The sequence below is a fragment of the Chrysemys picta genome, chromosome 14 (genome assembly GCF_011386835.1).
Source record: "Chrysemys picta bellii isolate R12L10 chromosome 14, ASM1138683v2, whole genome shotgun sequence".
In the NCBI taxonomy this organism is placed as follows: Eukaryota; Metazoa; Chordata; order Testudines; family Emydidae; genus Chrysemys; species Chrysemys picta.
Genome location: NC_088804.1, coordinates 6,524,500 through 6,544,385, shown reverse-complemented (window position 1 = coordinate 6,544,385; position 19,886 = coordinate 6,524,500). Strand labels below are relative to the sequence as shown.

Here is a 19,886-nt window from a genome sequence, read left to right as displayed (position 1 = left end):
TTTATCAACATTGAATTTCATCTGCCATTTTGTTGCCCAGTCATCCAGTTTTGTGAGATCCCTTTGTAAGTCTTCACAGTCTGCTTTGGACTTAACTATCTTGAGTAATTTTGTATTATCTGTAAACTTTGCCACCTCACTGCTTATGCCTTTTTCCAGATCATTTATGCTTATGTTGAACAGCAGTGGTCCCAGTACAGATCCCTGGGGGAGACCGCTATTTTCTTCTCTCCATTCTGAAAACTGACCATTTAGTCCTATCTTTTTAACCAGTTTCTGATCCATGAGAAGACCTTCCCTCTTATCCCATAATTGCTTACTTTGCCTAAGAGCCTTTGGTGAGGGACCTTGTCAAAGGCTTTTTGAAAGTCCAAGTACACTATATCCAGTGGTTTACCCTTGTCCACATTTATTGGCCCCTTCAAAGAATTCTAATAGATTAGCGAGGCATGATTTTCCTTTACAAAACCCATGTTAGCGCTTCCCCCAACAAATCATGTTAATCTTTGTGTCTGATAATTCTGGTTTTTACTATGAGTTTCACCCAGTTTGCCTGGTACTGAAGTTAGGCTTACCAGCCTGTAACTGTCAGGATCACCTCTGGAGCCTTTTTAAACAATTGGTGTTACACTAGCTATCCTCCAGTCATCTGATACAGACGCTGATTTAAGTGATAGGTTACATACCACATTTAGTAGTTCTGCAATTTCATATTTGAGTTCCTTCAGAACTCTTAGATGAATATTGTCTGGTCCTGGTGATTTATTACTATTTAATTGATCAGTTTGTTCCAAAACCACCTCTGACACATCATTCTAGGACAGTTCTTCAGATTAGCCACCTAAAAAGAATGGCTCAGGTGTGGGAATCTCCCTCAGTTCCTCTGCAGTGAAGACTGATGCAAAGAATTCATTTAGCTTCTTCGCAATGGCCTTGTCTTCCTTGAGTGCTCCTTTAGCACCTTGATCCTCCAGTGGCCCCGCTGATGATTTGGCAGACTTCCCGCTTCTGATGTACTTAAATAATTTTTGCTATGCACTGCTAGAGAGAAGGAGACCCAGCAAGCAACTGACCCAGGCTGGGCTGTTCCACAGGGCATGCGCGCCGCTGTTTGCATGGAGACTTAGGTGAGCTCTCGCGTGTAGGGAGGCTGCCATGTATTATGCCATGAGGCTGTATGGGTTGGGGCTCTTGCACTTGTTGTGGACTTGACCTAGGCAGGGCGAGAATATGGCTTTCACAAGCCTTAATGTACTGGAGTTGGGACTCCTAGGCTTGGTCCTAGATCTGCCACTGACTCGCTGCATGAGCCTGGGCAAGCTGCTTTGCTGCTGTGTGCCTCAGTTTCCCCAGCTGTGACATGGGGATGCTCATTCCTTACTTCCTGGGGGTGCTGGCTGGCTGCATTCACAATGTGCCGAGATACTATGAGATCCTGGAGACGAGGTTTGCCCATTAACTAGGCGTTAACTGCTTGCCCAGCCAGCCCGACCTTGCCCTGCTGCTGTATGATAGATCAGCTGCCTCTGTGATGTCATTAATGATGCTGACGTGAACTGGGGCTGGATGAAAATTCCCCAGCTGGGTCGAAGGTGCCAGATTTCTTCCGTATTGAGCTATCCGGGAGACTTTTTTTTTTTTTTAACCCTTCCATGGACGTGGCGCTGTCATTGCTGTTGTTATGGAGCTGTGGTCTGCTTTCCATGCTGCTGCTGCCGCTGCCTGTGCTGCATGCTCGAGTGTGTCAAAGGGGTTAAAGCCATCCTTGTGCCCAGTGATGGTGATGGGGGATAGTGATCAGAGAAAGGTCTGCACCACCACTCTTTGGGTTAACCGACCATCTGTGTGCTGCATGCCTCCTGGATGCTCCCTCACTTGGGATAATTCCTTAGATTAGAATTACTTAGACTAGAATAGAAAATCCCTGGATCTGTGGTGGGCATGTGTGGGTCTTCATGGGGGCTGTGACGTGATTTGGTCACAGAGATCCCCTTGGGACTGTCACTGATGTGCTGAATTTACCTCTGAGCCCATTTTCCCTGCCAGCTTGGGACTCCAGAACCCTGCCTGGTTGAGCCAGACACGCTAGCCTGCTGCAACACAGACCCAGGTCTGGTCCACGCCCCCAAAGCTGCAGGCTTTAAGTGAAAACAGCTCAGCAAGTACTCCCGTCTCCAGCACCCAGGCGCCCAATTTCCAATGGGATCCAAACCCCAAATAAATCTGTTTTATTCTGTATAAAGCTTATACAAGGTAAACTCATAAATTGTCCATCCTCTATAACACTGATCGAGAGATATGCACAGCTGTTTGCTCCCTTAGGTATTAATCACTTACTCTGGGTTTATCAATAAACAAAAGTGATTTTATGAAGTATAAAAAGTAGGATTTAAGTGGTTCCAAGTAATAACAGACAGAACAAAGTAAGTTACCAAGCAAAATAAAACAAAACATGCAAGCCTAAGCCTAATACATTAAGAAACTGATTACAGATAATATCTTTCCCTCAGAGATGTTCCAATAAGCTTCTTTCACAGACTAGATTCCTTCCTAGTCTGGGCCCAATCCTTTCCCCGGTATAGTCCTTGTTAGTTCCAGCTCAGGTGGTAACTAGGGGATTTCTCATGACTGGCAGCCCCCTTTGTTCTGTTCCACCCCCTTTTATAGCTTTGGCACAAGGCAGGAATCTTTTGTCTCTCTGGATCCCCTCCCCTCCTTCTAAATGGAAAAGCACTAGGTTTAAGATGGATTTCAGTATCATGTGACATGTTCACATGTCCTGTGAGACCCCCTCCATTCTTCCCAGCCTGACTCTCAGGAAAGCTGGAAGGCTTGCAAGTAAACAGAGCCATTTATAGGTGATTAATTCTGAAACACCCTTAATGGCTTCTACTTAACATGTTTACATCAGTAATACAAGTTTATATCTTATTCGCCTAACTCCAGAAATAGACATAATACATGCAAATAAATGGGATGAGCACACTTAGTAGATCATAAGCTTTGTAATGATACCTTACAAGAGACCTTTTGCATAAAGCATATTTCAGTTGCATCATATCTATACTCATAAGCATATTTTCATAAAACATTATGGAGTGCAACGTCACGGGCTCAGCACAGAAATCTCATTGACAGATGGCTGCATGCGCTGCTTGGGAAATGCAGCCCCCGACCTTGTTGGCAGGGCTGAATTTAATGGGCCTGCGGCTCCATTTGTGGCACAGTTTGCTCATCACACTGTACAGCATTAGCTCCTTCTTGCTTTATTGAGGCATTAACCACCTCATTATTGGGATGACCCTTATGGAAAAGGTCTGCAGAACTGAACAGAGAACTCTCCCTCCTGGACAACCCATGGAATTCTGTAGCAGGAGCTCATTCCCTGTCAAATTCCAGAGGTTGATAGAGTATCTCCTATAGAACCCTGTTAATGTCGTCTTCTCTATTAAATTCCCCAGGACATTTCTGTAAAGGGTGACCATCGCAGTCATGCCCAAAGCCTCCTATGAGCTGGGGACTTTCTGCTCTGAGTTGCCAGTGCTGGAACTAGAGCTTATCTGAAAAATTTAGAGTTTTCAGTGCAAAATTCAAACTCAAAATACTCTGAAATGCCACCATGGTGCCTCATGGGAGTTGTAGTTTGGGTGCTTCTGCCTTCAGCCTCTTTATACGCCAGGCTCCCTAGTCAGACTACATCTCCCATGATGCAACAGTCTACCCTCTTGGTGAGGGAAGTGGTGCAGTTGCATGGCTGCAGTGCATCATGGGAGAAGAAGTCCAGTTGGGAATCTCAGTCCCTAGAGAAGAATGGGAGCACAAAGCACTTATACTACAACTCCCATGAGGCATCACAACAACATTTCACCCTCAAAGTATTTCTGGGTTGGGCATTCACTTCTTCAACAACAACAAAAGGAGAGAGCAGACATTTCCACCCAAAAACATTTTCTGGTTGAAAACCCAATTTTGCATTAAAACAACAGTTTTGACAGAAAATGTTTGACCCGCCTTAGCCTGAAGCTCTATTTACAAGAGCATTTGGAGCAGATGAACACTCCCTTGTCAGCTCTCATTTTCTCTCACTCCAGCTCTTTCCTATTTCAGTCCATCCCTCCACATGCTGCTGCCTCCGTTGCATCCTTTTTATAGCCTTCTCCTCTGGGGAGCTGAGTGGCAAGGGGTTGCGCCAAGGTACCAGTGGAGCAGAGACAACCTGTGCATACTGATGGGGGAAGAGCAGAGTGAGGGCAACTGGCTTCAGCAATGTTACTGAGCATGCACCGTCCGTGTGAGCATGCTCAGTTCAAGCCAAGCAGCAAATCGGGGGGGGGACGGGGACGGGGACACATGCCCCCGTATGCCCCCCCCACGTCACTCAGGGAGCCCTCTATAAAGGAGAGGGCAGGGAGCTTTACCAGGCAGCGCCCTCTGCTGTGCGTGGTGCGCAATGGCTGCGCGTGAAGCCCCGCGTCAGAACAGCTGGGGAGAGATTTGGCATCTAAAAATACATCCCGTCTGCACTGGGTCCTCCCGTTTCCATGGATACAGCTGAGCCACAGACTGTGTGTGGTCAGGGGCTTGGATGGGACAGGAACGATCTGTCCCCAGTGCAGTCCAGGTGCGCTGACAAAGGTGCTTCTCCCTCTAAGTGACGTGGGCTTACTGAGCCACATGCTGCCGGGAACACCCAGGAAACCAGCTGGCACCGGCTAGCAATCAGTGCGACTCTCCGGTACCCCCGCTCGCCTCCTGCACGGACCCAGGCGGGGATGGCGTGGGAATCAGTAGAGACCTACCAGCGCTTGCCTGGGAACCCAGGGTTGTCAAAAGAAATCGAAATAGAAAAGATTTCCACTGGGAAGAGGACATGAGGCCTAAGCCGGAGGGATCCATCAACCACTTCGCTGCTGCCTAGTGCACCAGATCCATGGGGCCAACCATGCTTCTGGGATGGGTGGGTCTTGAGGGCTGTGCACCTGACTCTCATCTCATGGCTGGGTGAGTAATGAATCCACTGATGTCCATGGAGGTACACCCATTTTGCAGCATTGAATCCCCATAGGTTACAATGGTGGCTACAGCTGATTGACGCTGGCATCAGTGAGATCAGAATGAACTCTAAGCCAGGAGGTTTCTAAGGCGTCTGTCACCTTGGGATGCAAGTACCATCCCCCTGCTTCCTCTGCAACCTGGCACAATTTCCTGGGTCTTTCTTTCCCTGTGGGTGCATAACAGGGGCCTAAGTATTATTCTCCTCGAAGCTCTGGTCCTGTCAGGCACAAGTGAATACACTGGTGACGTACCGCTGTCGTGCCAGGCACCTGGACGGGTCCTGTGAAAGAAGCCCACGCTACTTTGCCACTTTCAGAGCCACTCCGATCATACCAAGCTCATCAGGGTCCCTGGGCTCTGGCTCTGGCTCTCTTGACTGGTGCTTCCTTCCTCTATCTCCGCTCAACACATCCCCACCTGGGGAAACTTCCCCGCCCCCTGTCAGGCTTTTGGCAGCTTGGGCCTGCACTTCTCCACTGGCCGAGGCTTCTAGCCCTTCCGTCCTCTTGGCTTCTAGGCTGGCTTCAGAATAGGGGGAAATCCTGGCCCCACTGAAGTCAGTGGTGGAACGGCCATGGTCTTCAGTGGGGCTAGTACTTCTCCCCTGAGATCGACCCCTCCTTGGTAGGGGGATATTGAAATTCTTTTGTACTCCAGGTGAGCTGATTTGGCCCTTGGTTACTCCTCTGGAGCACCCATAACCTCAGTGGGGTTGCATGGATGTAGCTTAGGGCAGAATTTGGCCCTTGGTCTTACAGTTTGTCACCCTTTTGTCCCTCAATTCAAAGGGCTTGACTGTCCTCTGACTTGCACCAGTTCTGCACTGATGTGACTCCAGAGTCACTCCTGACATACAGCAGGGAATGGGAGAGGTGAATCAGGGTTCCTTTTACCCTCAGATGGCTGCCCCAGAACAGGAGGAAGAAACAGAGATTCTCCCTTCACTTAATTCTATTTCAGAGATGCTGAGAGTTGGGATTTCATCTTTAGCTCTGCTCAGACTTGAGCCTCGGTCCTATCATTTTTAAGATAACCAGGATAATGACATTCAAAACCAGTGGGAGAACATTTCAGCCTCTCTAATCACTCAGTGACAGACTTGAAGGTGTCAGTTTTGCAACAAAAAAACTTCAGAAACAGACTCCAAAGAGAGACTGCTGAACTCGAATTAATATGCAAATTAGACACAATTAACTTAGGCCTAAACAGAGACTGGGAATGGTTGGGTCATTACACTAATTGAATTCTTTTCTCCCCATGTTAAGTTCTCCTCACACCTCCTATGGGTCATCTCGATTATCACTTCAAAGTTTTTTCTTCTGCTGCTACTGATAGCTCATCTCAATTGATTGGCCTCTTACAATTGGTATGCGTACTTCCACCTTTTCATGTTCTCTGTATGTAGAAATATCTTCCGTCTGTGTGTTTCACTCTATGCATCTGAAGAAGTGGGCTGTAGCCCACGAAAGCTTATGCTGAAATAAGTGTGTTAGTCTCTAAGGTGCCACAAGTACTCCTGTTCTTTTTTCAGGATAATGAAATCTCTCTCCCATGAGAAGCCTGGTACGGTCTTAAAGATGGGCGAATAGCACAAGACAGTTTGTATGGATTCTTTAGAGGAAACACCAGGACTTTGCTTTGGTGGTATTCACAGCCTGTGTGATTTCCTCTCCTTCCCCGCTCCTGTACCTGATGCTTTCATTTTTTGGTTTTCACATTGTGCAACTGAATTCTCCAGGTGAACGTGTTCCTCCCTTAGCTCTCGCCTGGTATGTCTGTGTGCCCAGCTTGGAGATCTTGGCCTCCTGTTTATAAGTTTTGGTTGCCCAATCAGGGAGCAGAAATGATAGCGTGTTCAATGAGCGTCCAGTTGCACCCTACTAAAAAGGAACGATGAACGTCAAGCGGCTGACAAGCGATCTGAGGGTCATGGGGAAAGCGACAACTGAGACTGGTAGTGAGCAGCAGCGGGTGGGGACATGAACACAGACCCCTGATCTGAATAATTCAGCTCATTTCCTACCCCGCACGTTGCTGTTTGCAGGCGTTTCCTGTTCTGGGGCTGGCTGTCAGTGGAGCTGTGGCCACTGACACGAGCAGAGGATCTGCCCCTCTCTCTGTAATCAGCATGTGCCTCACGTCAGTACCCTCTATCCCTCAGGGGACATGCAGCAACAGGCTGCAGTTCCCTCCCCTGCTCACACGCTGTGCCACGGGGCATCTCCTGGGGTGCCAGCTTAGGGGTCTCCTGAATTCCGCAGGGTAGCACACACACGTCTGTCTAATGAGACTAGGGCTTCTAACTGGCTCAGAAAGTGACTCCACCAAAGTCAGTGTCGTTGCCCTTACTTAAATTCTGAATTTTGGCCCGTGGGCCACGACTCCTCTGCTGTCACACCCATGGGCCTCCCTTGAGCAGAATTTCCCAGTCCTGCCCAGTAGTGTGGCCTGTGGTATGCACCGCTGTCTTAGGGGCAGGATAAGACTCGGTAGCCCTGCTGACGTCCCCAAACCCCCTTAGGGCTTGTCTACACGGGCACGTCGTCCTGCTTTATGCTAAGGAGGTGGGACTACTGGCAGAACTCCCCATGTGGGTGCTTACTCCAGTCAAAAAGCAGCTTCGTTTTGGTTGAACTCAACCCCTTCCAAAGCAGAGTGAGTTAATCTGCCTAATGCCACTGCTGTGCTGGAAAAAGCGGGTCCATGTGGGTAGTCACACAAGCCTAACTATCGTGGTTTAGTTACACTGGTGTCACTGGGAACACTTTCCCGGTAGACAAGCCCTTACTTAGGACCCCGACCCTGCACTCTCCAGGGCAGTGGCTCTCATTGCTCCACTGCAGAGCCCGGACCCCGGGTCGGGACCCGAGTGCCAGCTGCTCCGGAGCGGGAGTGCCCCCTCCTGCGCAGCGCTGAGCTAAGGAGCCCAGTGCAGAAATGCAGTGGGAGGGTAATGAGCAAATGCCTTGTAATCGGCAATCGATGGCATCCTCCCACTGCTGCCCTGCCCTCTAACCCAGCGTTGTCTGCAAGGGAGTTAATTAATCTCAGCTGCCTGACACCTCTGGGGACGTGAGAGCGGGAGGATGTTTTGGCTCAGGCGATATATAGAGGGCGGAGAGTACAAAGCAGTGGAGGCATCGAGCAACCTCGATGACAGTGCGGAGGGGCTGTGATGTCTCCTAGGTAGGCTCGCGTGTGTTTCAAGCCTGGGGATTAGCTCAGCAGATGGGGTAGCAGAAGTTCAGACCCATGGGTATTACTCCAAGCTCTCGCTGTTGTGTGGCTGGAGGGGCTCCGTTCTCTCTTGGGGGGCCCCACACCAAGTGCTGCCCTCCGTATTCTTTGCAGCATTCAGGTGTGGGTGCTCCCCTTGAGGGCAGGCTTTTGTTCCAGCCCCCAGTCGTATCGCTGGTTTCAGAGTAGCAGCCGTGTTAGTCTGTATCCGCAAAAAGAAGAACAGGAGTACTTGTGGCACCTTAGAGACTAACAAATTTATTAGAGCATAAGCTTTCGTGGACTACAGCCCACTTCTTCGGATGCATCCGAAGAAGTGGGCTGTAGTCCACGAAAGCTTATGCTCTAATAAATTTGTTAGTCTCTAAGGTGCCACAAGTACTCCTGTTCTTCTTTTTGCAGTCGTATCACTGCGTGTGCAGCCTCCTTGGGCTGCGGCAATCCTGACACGTGTCCCAAGCCGAGCGGGGCTGGCCCTGAGCTGAGGGTGGGGCTGCTGGGCTGGTGCCACGTTTCACGGTAGGATGGCCACGTGTGGTCACAATCATGTGGTTCTTTCTGCGGATGCCGGAGAGTTAGCCTGAAATTCCAGCGTGGACTCTACATGCTGAACGCCCCGCTGCTCCGTCAGTTCGATGCAGTCTCCTTCAAGTCCATTGTAAACTGTTGTGCGGTGGAATATTGCACCCCAGAGGTAGCTGTGGTGGGTGAAACTGCTTTGGGAAGAGAAGTGCTATGTGCAGCGAAGAGATTAAATTTACCGGCAGCATCTCCCTACTGTGTCTCCCTCACCTCCAGGGTTTACATGGGAGGCTCTTTTCCCCCCTGCCAAGATCTTTCGCACAGTTGAAATCTCTGTTTAAAGCCATCCAGCTTAGATTGGAAGCTCTCTGGGGGCAGGGATGGTCTTTTAGGTCTGTGATTGTACAGCCCCTAGCACGCCGGGGTCCTGGGTCGTGTCTAGGACTCCTAAGCGCTGTGGTAATACAAATAATAAATGAGAATTGAGGCCCTACCAAATTCCCGGCCATGAAAAACGCATCACGTGAAATCTGGTCTTCCCCTGTGAAACCTGGTCTTTTGTGTGTTTTTACCTTATGCTGTACAGATTTCACAGGGAGACCAGCCTTTCTCAAATTGGGGGTCCTGACCCAAAAGGGATTAGCAGGAGGGTCACAAGGTTATTTTAGGCGGGTTGCGGTATTGCCACCCTTACTTCTGCGCTGCCTTCGGAGCTGGGCGCCTGGAGAGCGGTGGCTGCTGACTGAGGGCCCAGCTCTGAAGGCAGCAGTGCAGAAGTAAGGGTGACAATACCATACCAGGCCACCCTTACTTCTGCGCTGCTGCTGGCGGCGGCTCTGCCTTCAGAGCTGGGCTCCCGGCCTGCAGCCGCTGCTCTCCAGCTGCCCAGCTCTGAAGGCAGCACCACCACCAGCAGCAGCACAGAAATAAGGGTACCCCCTACAATAACCTTGCGACCCCCCCCAAACTCCTTTTTGGGTTGGGATCCCCACATTTACAACACTGTGAAATTTCAGATTTAAATAGCTGAAATCGTGACATTGACGATTTTTTCAATCCCATGACCGTGAAATTGACCAGAATGGGCGGTGAATGTGGTAGGGCCCTACCGATAATGCTCTCGCAGATTTCTCGGCTATGGGGCGGAAGGTAACCGCTGCTCGGCACCAGCGATCTGCTCCCAGGATGGAGTTAAGCACGAAGTTGGTGGAGCTGAGCAAAGAAACTGAAACTCTCGTCTTGTTGCCAATCAGGAGCTTGGGCCCTGTTTCCTGAGGTCCCAAACCGTTCGAGCCACCTGAGTGCTGGCTTGCTCGGGTCCCATGTGTATCTGTTAAGAGTCAACAGGTCCCCATGGCTCAGATTCCAAACCAGCAAACCTGGGCCTTTCCAGCTGAGGTTTTCCCTCACCCCTGAGCAGGGCCACCCGGGGGGTCAAGTGGGGCCATTTGCCCCAGGCCCCCCAGGGGCCCCCACGAGAATATAGTATTCTACAGTGTTGCAACTTTTTTTTATGAAAGGGGCCCCCGAAATTGCTTTGCCCCAGGCCCCCTGAATCCTCTGCCCCTGGGGCTTTGTCCATGCACTCGCGGGCACTGATCTGGTTAATCTGGTGCAAACTCCTGCATGGACGCTTAGTTAAGAGCAGCTTCTTTCAATTTAGCTGAACCCTGTTCCTAATCCGTGGGAGCTAAACCGAATCCGCCAGGTTTGTGTGGATTTAAGCGCATCCCCACCGCTTTTTGCATCTGACTCCACTTTCAGTTGCGCCTTTCGTTGAAACTGGTGCAGCTTTGTGTGTGGACACAGAGCAGAAGGAAGGATTTTTGTGACACTCCCCACAGCCTGATCTGAAAGGCCTGAGGTTTATGCAGCTGTAACACTGTGCCCTGCAGTTCCATAGATCATCTCGATTTATTCCAGGGGCGTGGACGTCTCAAACTCCTGGCTATTAGGGGGCGACCGCTCCAAAGCCTGCAGAGCTGACGGCCCTGACTCTAGATTGAGCTGTCTGGGGTACTCACCTGACACCCCTCACAAGTGCTACGGCATTTCTCTTCACAACACCCCTGTACTCCCCGTGGTACAGAGCAGGAGTGGAGGCACAGAGAGGCCGAAGATGTCTTTAGGCACCACTCTGCTCAGCGTTGCAAGGCCCAAGATTCAGCTCCACAAAGGTCCTTAGGCTCCTAGCTTCAGTGGAAATAGGATCCTAAATACCTTTGCAGAGCTTGGCCTGAGTGACAAAGGAGCCTGGACCCCTTTCAGTGAGATTTAGCTTTACAATGCTGAAGTGACTTAGGACAGGAGCGGTGCACTGCCTAAATACTTTTAAAAATCCGGGCCTAAGTGACTTGGCCAAGGTCACCCAGGACACCTGTGGCAGAGCACAGATTTGAACCCAGCTCTCCCACGTCCTAGGCTGGCTCCCTGCCCTCGCTGACCACGTGGAGGATCCAGCCCTGCTGAGCCAGCCCGGGCAGATGCTGCTCACAAATTTGTCAGTGCTTGCGGGCTTCAGCCCAAAGGCTCCCCGTGGGCCTGCCAGCTCAGCGGAGTGCGCGAGGGCGAGGGCACTGAGGTTAAACTCCAGGGCTCCTGGAACGGGGAGGGACACGCCCCTCTTTCGGGGAACGGGCTCGTGGCTGAAGCAAGGAGCTGGGGTGCGATTCCTCCTCCCAGGGCGCGTCTGTCACCCAGCGACATGCAGGATCCTCCCTTCCCATGTGGGAGAGTTTCACAGGCTGCGCCCCAGGGTGCCCTCTCCTGGCAGAGCAGCTGGGTGAAGGCGTCATGCCCATGTGCCTCTCCCCCTCCCCGAACATGTATAGTGTGGGCAGTAATAGCGCCAGCTTTACCCACCCCACCAATGTCCTCCCCCCCGCCCCAGGCATGACTAGGGTCAGTCTCCACGGCCCAGTCAGTCCCTGGCCCCTCTGCCATGGCTGCCCACGGAGGGACCAGCTACTGCCCGCTCTGATAGCCACCATGTGCTGGGCACATCTGTCCCATCCTGATGCCACCCCAGATGGACCTATCTCGGAGAGCCAATCCTTGGGGCGCACACAGCAGAGATCTGGCTGCTCCCCTCGCCAGCTGCAGCCCAGAGCTCAGGCCGAAGGTCTGTGGGCAGTGCCAGGAGGCTGGCTGCCAGGCAGCTGACCTGTGTGCTGGTTTTATTTCCCCCTGCAGGGCTGCTGCTGCAGGAAGTGACCATGGCAGGGCTGCACGAGCTGCGATTCACCGAGGAGAAGCCACTGCTGCGAGGCCAGGATACCGAGCTTGTGAGTTGCCTTCCTTCCCCCCGTACATCCCACCTGTCAGCCTCCTTCACCTCCTTCATTCCCAACACGCGAGGAGGTGTTGGTTGTATGGAATGGCTGCCTGCCTTGCTTTGCCCTAGCCTCAGTTGGGGCTGTTCACCCAGCAGCAGCAGGTGTCTGTAATGTCCTGGTTTTGTGGGTGAGTTATGTTGCCCTCTAGTGGCTCAGCTGACAGGGTGGATAAGGGACCTACCATTGCCACCAGCTAGGGGAGCTCTCCTTTAGCTCAAATGCAAGGGATCTAGTCCTGACTCTGTGTGTGTGTGTGTGTGTGTGTGTGTGTGTGTGTGTGTGTGTGTGTGTGTGTGTGTGTGTGTTATCCTCTTCACACACCTTGTCCTATAACCGTGAATCTACCAGTGCATTCTGGGACAGGTATCTGTCCCAAAGAGGCGTTACTAGGAGCACGGGCTTTTGGATAACTTCCACATTAGGATGCAGCTAGGAGGAGCGTCCGAGCTGCAAGTAGCTGCAGTGTTTGTCCACGCTGAAGAGAAACCATTGTAGGCCGGACTCGTTCCGCTGGATTTCCGCTAACGGCGTAGCTGGCTTTGTGAGCAGCGAGGGTGCCACCATGTGGCCCAACTGAAGAATGGCAGCTTGCACCATGCAAGCATCTGAGCGTCTGGTAGCAGCTGGGTCCCTGTGGAGATGGCGGCCAAGGATCAAGCGCTTGACCGTTCCCAATGTCTCCACTGCTCCCCTCGGCTCGGCCAGGAGTGCAGGCTGGCTGCAGTGACGGGCAGCGCCCAGGTTCTGAAGCAGATGGGATGGTGGACCATGCAAAGGCAGGAGATGAGGGTGGTCTGGCTTCCCCCACCACTTCCTGTTCCTCAAAGGCTCCTTTCATGGCAGCCCATGTCCCATCTGGCGTCTTGCTCCTAGCTCAGCTGCAGGGGGTTATCTGACTGAATGCCCCTGCCAGGCCTGGGAGCCAGGGACGACTCACAGGGACTACCCCCCACCCCCGTGATCAGACCTTAGTAGGTATCCATCTCTGGCTAAGCTCCCATTTGACGCCTATCGTGTGAGAGCGGAGTGGGAGGGAGGCTGCGTCTGGAAAGCAAGCGGGGAGGAGTTGATGAACATCAACAAGCTGACTTCTTCCTGCAGGCTAGAAAGTGTGGGGGAGACACAGCCAGCCCAAAGAGCAATGTCCCCAGCACAATCTCTGAGGCCTGGGGGGAGGGGAGAACCCACGGACATCTTTCTGAGGCCTCTCAGGGGTGGGTGGGTGCAAGAGACAGGCCTGGTGGAGCTGGGTTGATGGTGGGGGTTGGAAGGACTCTCACTAGCTGTGTTTGGGTGGGCTTGTTCCTCCCCCTCCCACTATCTCCTATGGCCTTCTAATGTCCCTTCCCTGATCCACCATGAGGATGAGAGCTCCGGCGTGCCCTCCTCCCTTCTGAATGCTGACCTTGAAGGGCCCAGCTTGGTCTCTGCCGGTTTCCTGGGTTCTCCAAGCCACACTCATGGGGGATCAGATTCCAGATGAGACCTGCAAGGAGCCAGTGGACTGCAGCATTCACTGAGATGGTGCCTCCATCATTGCACCATTCTACCTTGCTGTCCCCAGCTCTGTCAGTGCACCTCCAGCCTGGCCTGCGGCACTCCCTGCTACTGCAGGCACATCAGACACTGTCCAGCCTGCTGAACCCTGGGTTGGCTCTCTCTGGTCGAAAGGCGATCCCCAGGGGTGAGAGGGGGTTGGGCCCCCCTTGCTGAGCCGGTCTCCAGCATCCTACCTGATCCCAGGAGTTGAAAGGCTGCTTTGCAAAGCCAGCGTGTGAGCACGGACCTGCCAAGCTGGGTGTGTCACCGCCCGCGTGTCTGTGCTCATCTCGCTGGCCTCGTAAATCCGAGAACGGGAGCTGGAGGACTGGGTATGTGGTGGGCAGGGCTGCCCGTCCTCGGAGCCTGGAAACGTTCATTTGCTTTGGAGCTGCACTGGGACGTGCCACTGGGCTCTGCAGTGGTGCCCAGGCAGGGTGTGTGGCCGGGTCAGGGATAACAAAGGGCTCCCAGAGAACTAGACGTGGTTTTGAACCGGAGACTGCATCTCTGGACGTGCCCTTGAAGCCCTGTCCTCCAGCACTGCTGCTTTGGGGACTGTCTTAGTATCCCAGCATCCTCTCTGATGCCAGGACTCTGGAGTCTGAAGAGGTTTGACTTGGCCCCTCCCACCTTTCGGAGGCGGATATTTGCTCTGTGGGGAGGCTGCAGAGGAGGTCACATCTTGCTCATTGGGGAAGGGGTTTGCCCACGTGTCCATGGTCAAAATCTTCCACTCCTAGTGCGGTTGTGCTGGCGGCTGCCCCCAACCCCAGAGCTGGCTGCATTTCAGGGCCTCAGTGTGCGGCTTGTCAAGTGCTCTGGGACCCTTTTCAACTCGGGACCATCCTGTCAGCCGGAGGTTCGGATCCGGAATCTGATCTGATCCCAAACTCCCGCGAAGTCTGGACATTTCAGCTGGATTCTCCTCTGCCTTTCCCCTTGTGGAATTACTTACACCTGTGCAACATGTAGGGTGACCCGACGGCAAGTGTGAAAAATCAGGACGGGGGTGGGGGGGTCATAGGAGCCTATCTAAGAAATAGACCCCAAAATCAGGACTGTCCCTATAAAATCGGGACATCTGGTCACCCTAGCAACATGGGGCTCGGCTGCTGCCATTCTGATTGGTGCTAATTGCACTGGTAAAAACCAGTCACACACGGGGGAAGGCAGCGTTCTGGTCCAGCCTGTTCCAGACAGGCCTGAGACACAAGTCAGATCTGGATCAGAACTCCTGCCAGGGGCAGGGGGAGATAGATCTGCTGTTCTGTCTCCAGCGAGAGGTGCTACGGCAGAGATGCACTCCGCTAGATTTTCCAATGTTGGCACTAGACCTGCTTAGAGAATGGGATTTCTGTCCCGCAGGAAATCCCGACATCTTGAAACTTCGTTTCATTTCGAATTGGGACAGAGCTGAAATGATCTCGGAACAGAAATCCCCAAATATTTAAATTCAGAAACACTGAGCCGGCCTTCTCAAAACGTTTCATGTTGTCAAAGCATTCTTCTATAGACTTTTATTGTAATTGTATTTACTTTTAAAGGGAACAAAGCCAGAAAGTCCAAACAACTTGTCTGGAAACGTTTCTGTTGAAATCGACGCGTTCCTGTAAAACATTTTGATTCCAGCACACCAGCATTTTTCTGCTAGACTGTTGCCTCATCACTTTTCACCCTGCTATATTAAGCCCCCAAATAATTATCCGGCGCGTCCCCCCACCCCCCCGGATTTCCAAGCTAACAGGAGTTGTGTACTCAGCACTTCTGAAAAGTGGGCACCTAACTTTAGGCCAATATGTTCTAACCTTGGTGTCTGGGTGTCCGCTTCTGCACAGCCACGGATTGGGTGCTGGGGCCCCCAGCCTGGGGGTGGTAGTGTTCCTTTAGCAAAAATGGGACTCTTCCTTATCTTCCACTCCCCCCAGGATCCCGTCTCTGTGCCTGGTCCCCCAGAGGAGCGGTAAAGCTAGGGCCATGTCACTGATGCCAGGAGGCCGAACCTGCTAGGAGAGCGAGAGCGTTAAGAGAGCTTTATTGATCTACTTGAATGACAGGCTGGGGAAAAGAAGACAGCGGGGGGTGGGGAGTGGCGAGGCCTGGCTCTATCAGCCGCAGGTGCCAGGCTGCTGGAGCTGGGCAGGTGGCCAGTGAAGACAGAGGCACTCTGCCAACCCAGCCAGTTCACCCTGGCACGGAGGGGAGGGGAAGAACACGAGCTCCTTGGTGGTGATAGGGGAGGGCGCAGGGGTCAGCGATGGCAGGCTGGAGCCCTGGAACTGTGCAGGGGAGATAATCGCTGCAGAGATCAGAGCAGGAAGCCTGTGCCCAGGAAGAGGCGTCCCAGCTATCTGGTGCGTCTGGGTCTCAGGTGACTCCAGCCTCTGGGTCTCTGCAAACGCACCCTGAAGTCTGGATGGGGGAGAGGCACATTCATGCTGAGTTTTTGTTCCATCCTGGGCTCCCTAATACTGAGATCTCAAGGCTCTAGGAATCCAAATAGTGTGTCGTCCAACCCCCGTCCCACTGATTCCTGGTTGCGGTGCTGGGGAAGGGACAGACAGGCGCTCCAAGCGCTTGCATGGGTGTGGGGGACTCGTGCCATGTCCAGGGACGGATGAATCTCGTTCCGGCCTGTCCCCCTCCTTGTGCTCCTGAGCGTTCCCTGACAGCCCGTTGTGGGCTAGACAGGGCAGCTGTCTCCTCTCCTGCTGTTTGTCCGGATGACTTTCAGGGGCCCCCTGGGGCGGGCTGCCTGTCCTGACATTCCCAGCCAGGCTTGTCCTGCATCCCGGGTGGGCTGCCTGGAGTCCCCATTACGCTCTGATCCGTGCGTCAGCACCGCATGCCATCGCGTCGTAAGGACGCACGGCCCTACGGCCAAAACGCAACCCAGGCGGCATCTCTAATGCCCGTGTGCGGATGCTGATCCAGGGCACGGGCCCCGCACCCAGACAAGGGCTCGCCCGCCCGCAGAGGGCGGCCCAGCCGCTGCTGAACAGACACAAGCCCAGGTGCTGATGTGTGCTGGTGTAGCCCCGGTGAGTGTGTCCTGCTCTGGGCCTGATCCATCGGCAATAGGAGTGTTACAGCCCCAGGTAGGGAGCTTTAGCTCAGGCCAGCGCAGATTATGCTTTTAGCTCTGAAGGTCCCCAGTTCGGTCCCCTGGGTGTTGGCCAAGATGGTGGCAGCTGGGCATGTCCAAGGGGGTGGGCTCACAAACCCTAGCGGGCACAGCTGCCAGGGCTCAGTTCTGTAACCCCCCCTGACAGCATTTCTAGAGCTGGTTGTGGCAGAGATCGCACCCTGAGGCCAGCGGCAGCGGCAGGGGATGAGCCGCCCAGCACGGGGCTTTGCTCTCTTAACGCTTCTCGGGTCAGTTGTCCACTGGGACCAGCAAGTCTGCCTGGAGGGGGGGGGGGCAGTTTGCCCCAGGCCCCACAGGGGCCCCCACAAGAGTTTTTCAGGGCCCCTGGAGTGGGGTCCTTCACTCGCTCTGGGGGCCCCGGAAAACTCTCGTGGGGCCCGGCCCCCGTAGCTTCTTCCGTTTCAGGTCTTCGGCGGCAATTCGGCAGCGGGGGGCCCCCGCCGCCGAAGACCCCAGGCCCCCTCAATCCTCTGGGCGGCCCTGGGGACCAGCAGCCCCCTGCCTCTCTGATCTCAACGGCCTTCGGGCCGGCAGTCTTGACTGGGCTCTTTGCTGAGGTCCCCGAGATCCTTCCCAGCGTAGAGTGGGCGTGAATTCCTTCCTGGGGTATTAATGGAGGAGGAGGAGGCTGTGCAGAAGCTCATCAGCGCTCTCAGCAGGTGACTGGAGGGCAAGTGGCGGTGGCGAGGGGGTAGGGATGAGGCGATAGCCGGGTGTCTGTGTTACTGCTTCGCGGTGGCGCCTGTCTGAGCTCTGATGGTTCTTTCTGGTCTGTTTCCCCTCCAGGAGCATTCGGATACGTTCCATTCCGCTGTGGACACGGACTGGAAGGTAAGGCCCCTCCTCTGACTGTCCAGCCCCTCTGCCCGTTCTCTGGGACCTGGGTGGGGTGGTCATGTTCTGCCAATTGGCCCCGCGGTTCCAGCAATGGACTCCCCTGCTCCCTGACCAGTGCTATCGGGCTCTCCTCAGCTGGCCGACGGAGAGGAGGGAATGCTGCCAAGCAGCTGCCGTTCGGTCCTCCCTTGCTGGTGCGCTTGCCTGATCTTCAGGGTTGAGGGGGACAAAATGGCTTGTGGGCACATCCCCTGAGTGTGGGTGACGGATGTGGGGGATTCAGCCTGGTTCCCAGCCTGAGGGTCTGCGTCTCTCCAATGCTAAAGGTCTCTGTGCACCTAACCATCAACGGGACTGAAGCCATGAGCTTCACAGTGGCAGCTAGTTAGCACATTACAGTATTACAGCGCAAATTTGTGTGTTTGCATTGCTGTCTTCTGGTGGAGGGAATTGGAACTGCTACACTGTGTGACATTGGCCCTATATTGCTAACCTCTAATGGAGATCCTCCATTAGCTCAAGTGGTGGAGACTGAGCAGGTTTAGCCCCACTGTCACAGTGACATTGCAAGGGGTGGTGGCATGTGGTATAGGGACAGCCATGATGTTGTGGCTGGCCTTGGAATTGTTAAAATAGTTCAGCTTTGAAATCGCCCATCTTGATATATTCTAGCCACTACACCCACCACTGAAGTGCAGCCACCTCTGCGGTGTATCCTGGCAGCTGGTTAATGGCACTGCTACGGCTGGGGGCCGGAAGTTGAAAGAGAATACGCTATTGGAGTACAGACTATCCAGATCCGCAATAAAATCCCCCGTCCCAATGCAATTAAATGCCTGGGGCCAAATTCAGCCCTGGTGTAAGAGCATAACTGCTGCTGTCAGCATTGCCCCTGATGGTCACACTGCTATGGAGAGTGGCATGTGTGGGGTTTATGGGCCCTGTAGGGGACACATTGGCACGTCTTCCGTCTCCTTTCCTCTTTCGTGAGGCAGCGTGGGAGGCTGAATCTTATTAAATATCATTCTCCATTTATACCCAAACAAATCAAGGAAATCTCTCCTCATGCCTACGCCTCCCCAGTCCCCCGGCTTCTCCTGGCACATATGCTCCCTCGTGGTGGGAGAGGTGGAATCAGCAGGCCGGCCTTCTGGAAAACCGACTCCCCCCAGGAGTAGGGGTGGAATAGGAGCGCAGGCTGTGGAGCTCACAGCTACTTCAGTCTCTGCCTCCTCCAGCAGGAGGTGCTGTGGAATTAGGCAGGAACGCTGGGGCTGGTGAGGGATCATTACTGCAATCCCTCACGTCTCCCAGAAGGGGGCGCTGTGGGGAATGGCGTAGCTGCAAGCACTAGTGTTGTCAACTTTCTATGGGCACAAAACCGAACACCCTAGCCCCGCCCCTTCCACAAGGCCCCACCCCCCACTCACTACATTCCCCCTCCCTCGGTGGCTCACTCTCCCACACCCTCACTCACTTTCACTAGCCTGGGTGCGGGAGGGAGTGAGGGCTCTAAATGGGGGTGTGGGCTCCAGGATGGGGCCAGAAATGAGGGGTTCAGGGTGTGGGAGTGGGCTCCAGGCTGACGCAGAGAGTTGGGGTGGGGGAGAGAGGGCTCTGGGCTGGGGGTTCTGGCTCTGGGGTGGGGCCAGGATGAGGGGTTTGGGAGGGGGCTGCAGGTTGAAGCAGGGGGTTGGTGGGTGGGAAGGATGAGGGCTCTGGGCTGGGGCAGGGGGTTGAGATGCTGGGGGTGTGGGCTCTGGGTCGTGGGGGACTCAGTGCTGGGGGAGGAGGCTGGGGCTCAGGGTTGGGGCACGGGCTTACCTCCGGCAGCTCCCGGTCAGTGGCGCAGCTGGGGGGCTAAGGCAGGCTGCCTGCCTGTCCTGGGACACCACACTGCACCCCGGAAGCGGCCAGCAAGTCTGGCTCCTGGGTGGGGGGGCAGGGCAGGAGGCTCCATGCCATGCACTGCTCTCACCCACAGGTACCACCCCCCAGCTCCCATTTGCTGGTTCCTGGCCAATGGGAGTGCGGAGCCGGTGCTTGGGGTGAGGGCAGCACGCGCCGCAGAGCCTTCTGCCCTCCCCTCCTCCTCCTCCTCCTGCCCCTCGGTGAGGAGCCGGACCTGCTGGCTGCTTCTGGGGGGCAGCGCAGTGCCAGGACAGGTTGGCACTAGCCTGCCTTAGCTCCGCAGCACCGCTGACAGGACACCT

General features: G+C 54.0%; 1 protein-coding gene across 3 annotated transcripts in view; it reads left to right on the top strand.

Annotated features, from left to right (window-relative positions):
- NDRG4 (NDRG family member 4) overlaps positions 1-19,886 on the top strand; it is an 85,152-nt gene that overhangs the window by 9,296 nt on the left and 55,970 nt on the right. For all 3 annotated transcript variants that reach the window (XM_005309514.5, XM_005309513.5, XM_005309515.5), the window contains exons 2-3: positions 12,007-12,098; positions 17,623-17,667. In XM_005309514.5, the coding sequence (XP_005309571.1) occupies positions 12,007-12,098; positions 17,623-17,667 (137 nt within the window). The remainder of the gene's footprint in view (positions 1-12,006; positions 12,099-17,622; positions 17,668-19,886) is intronic.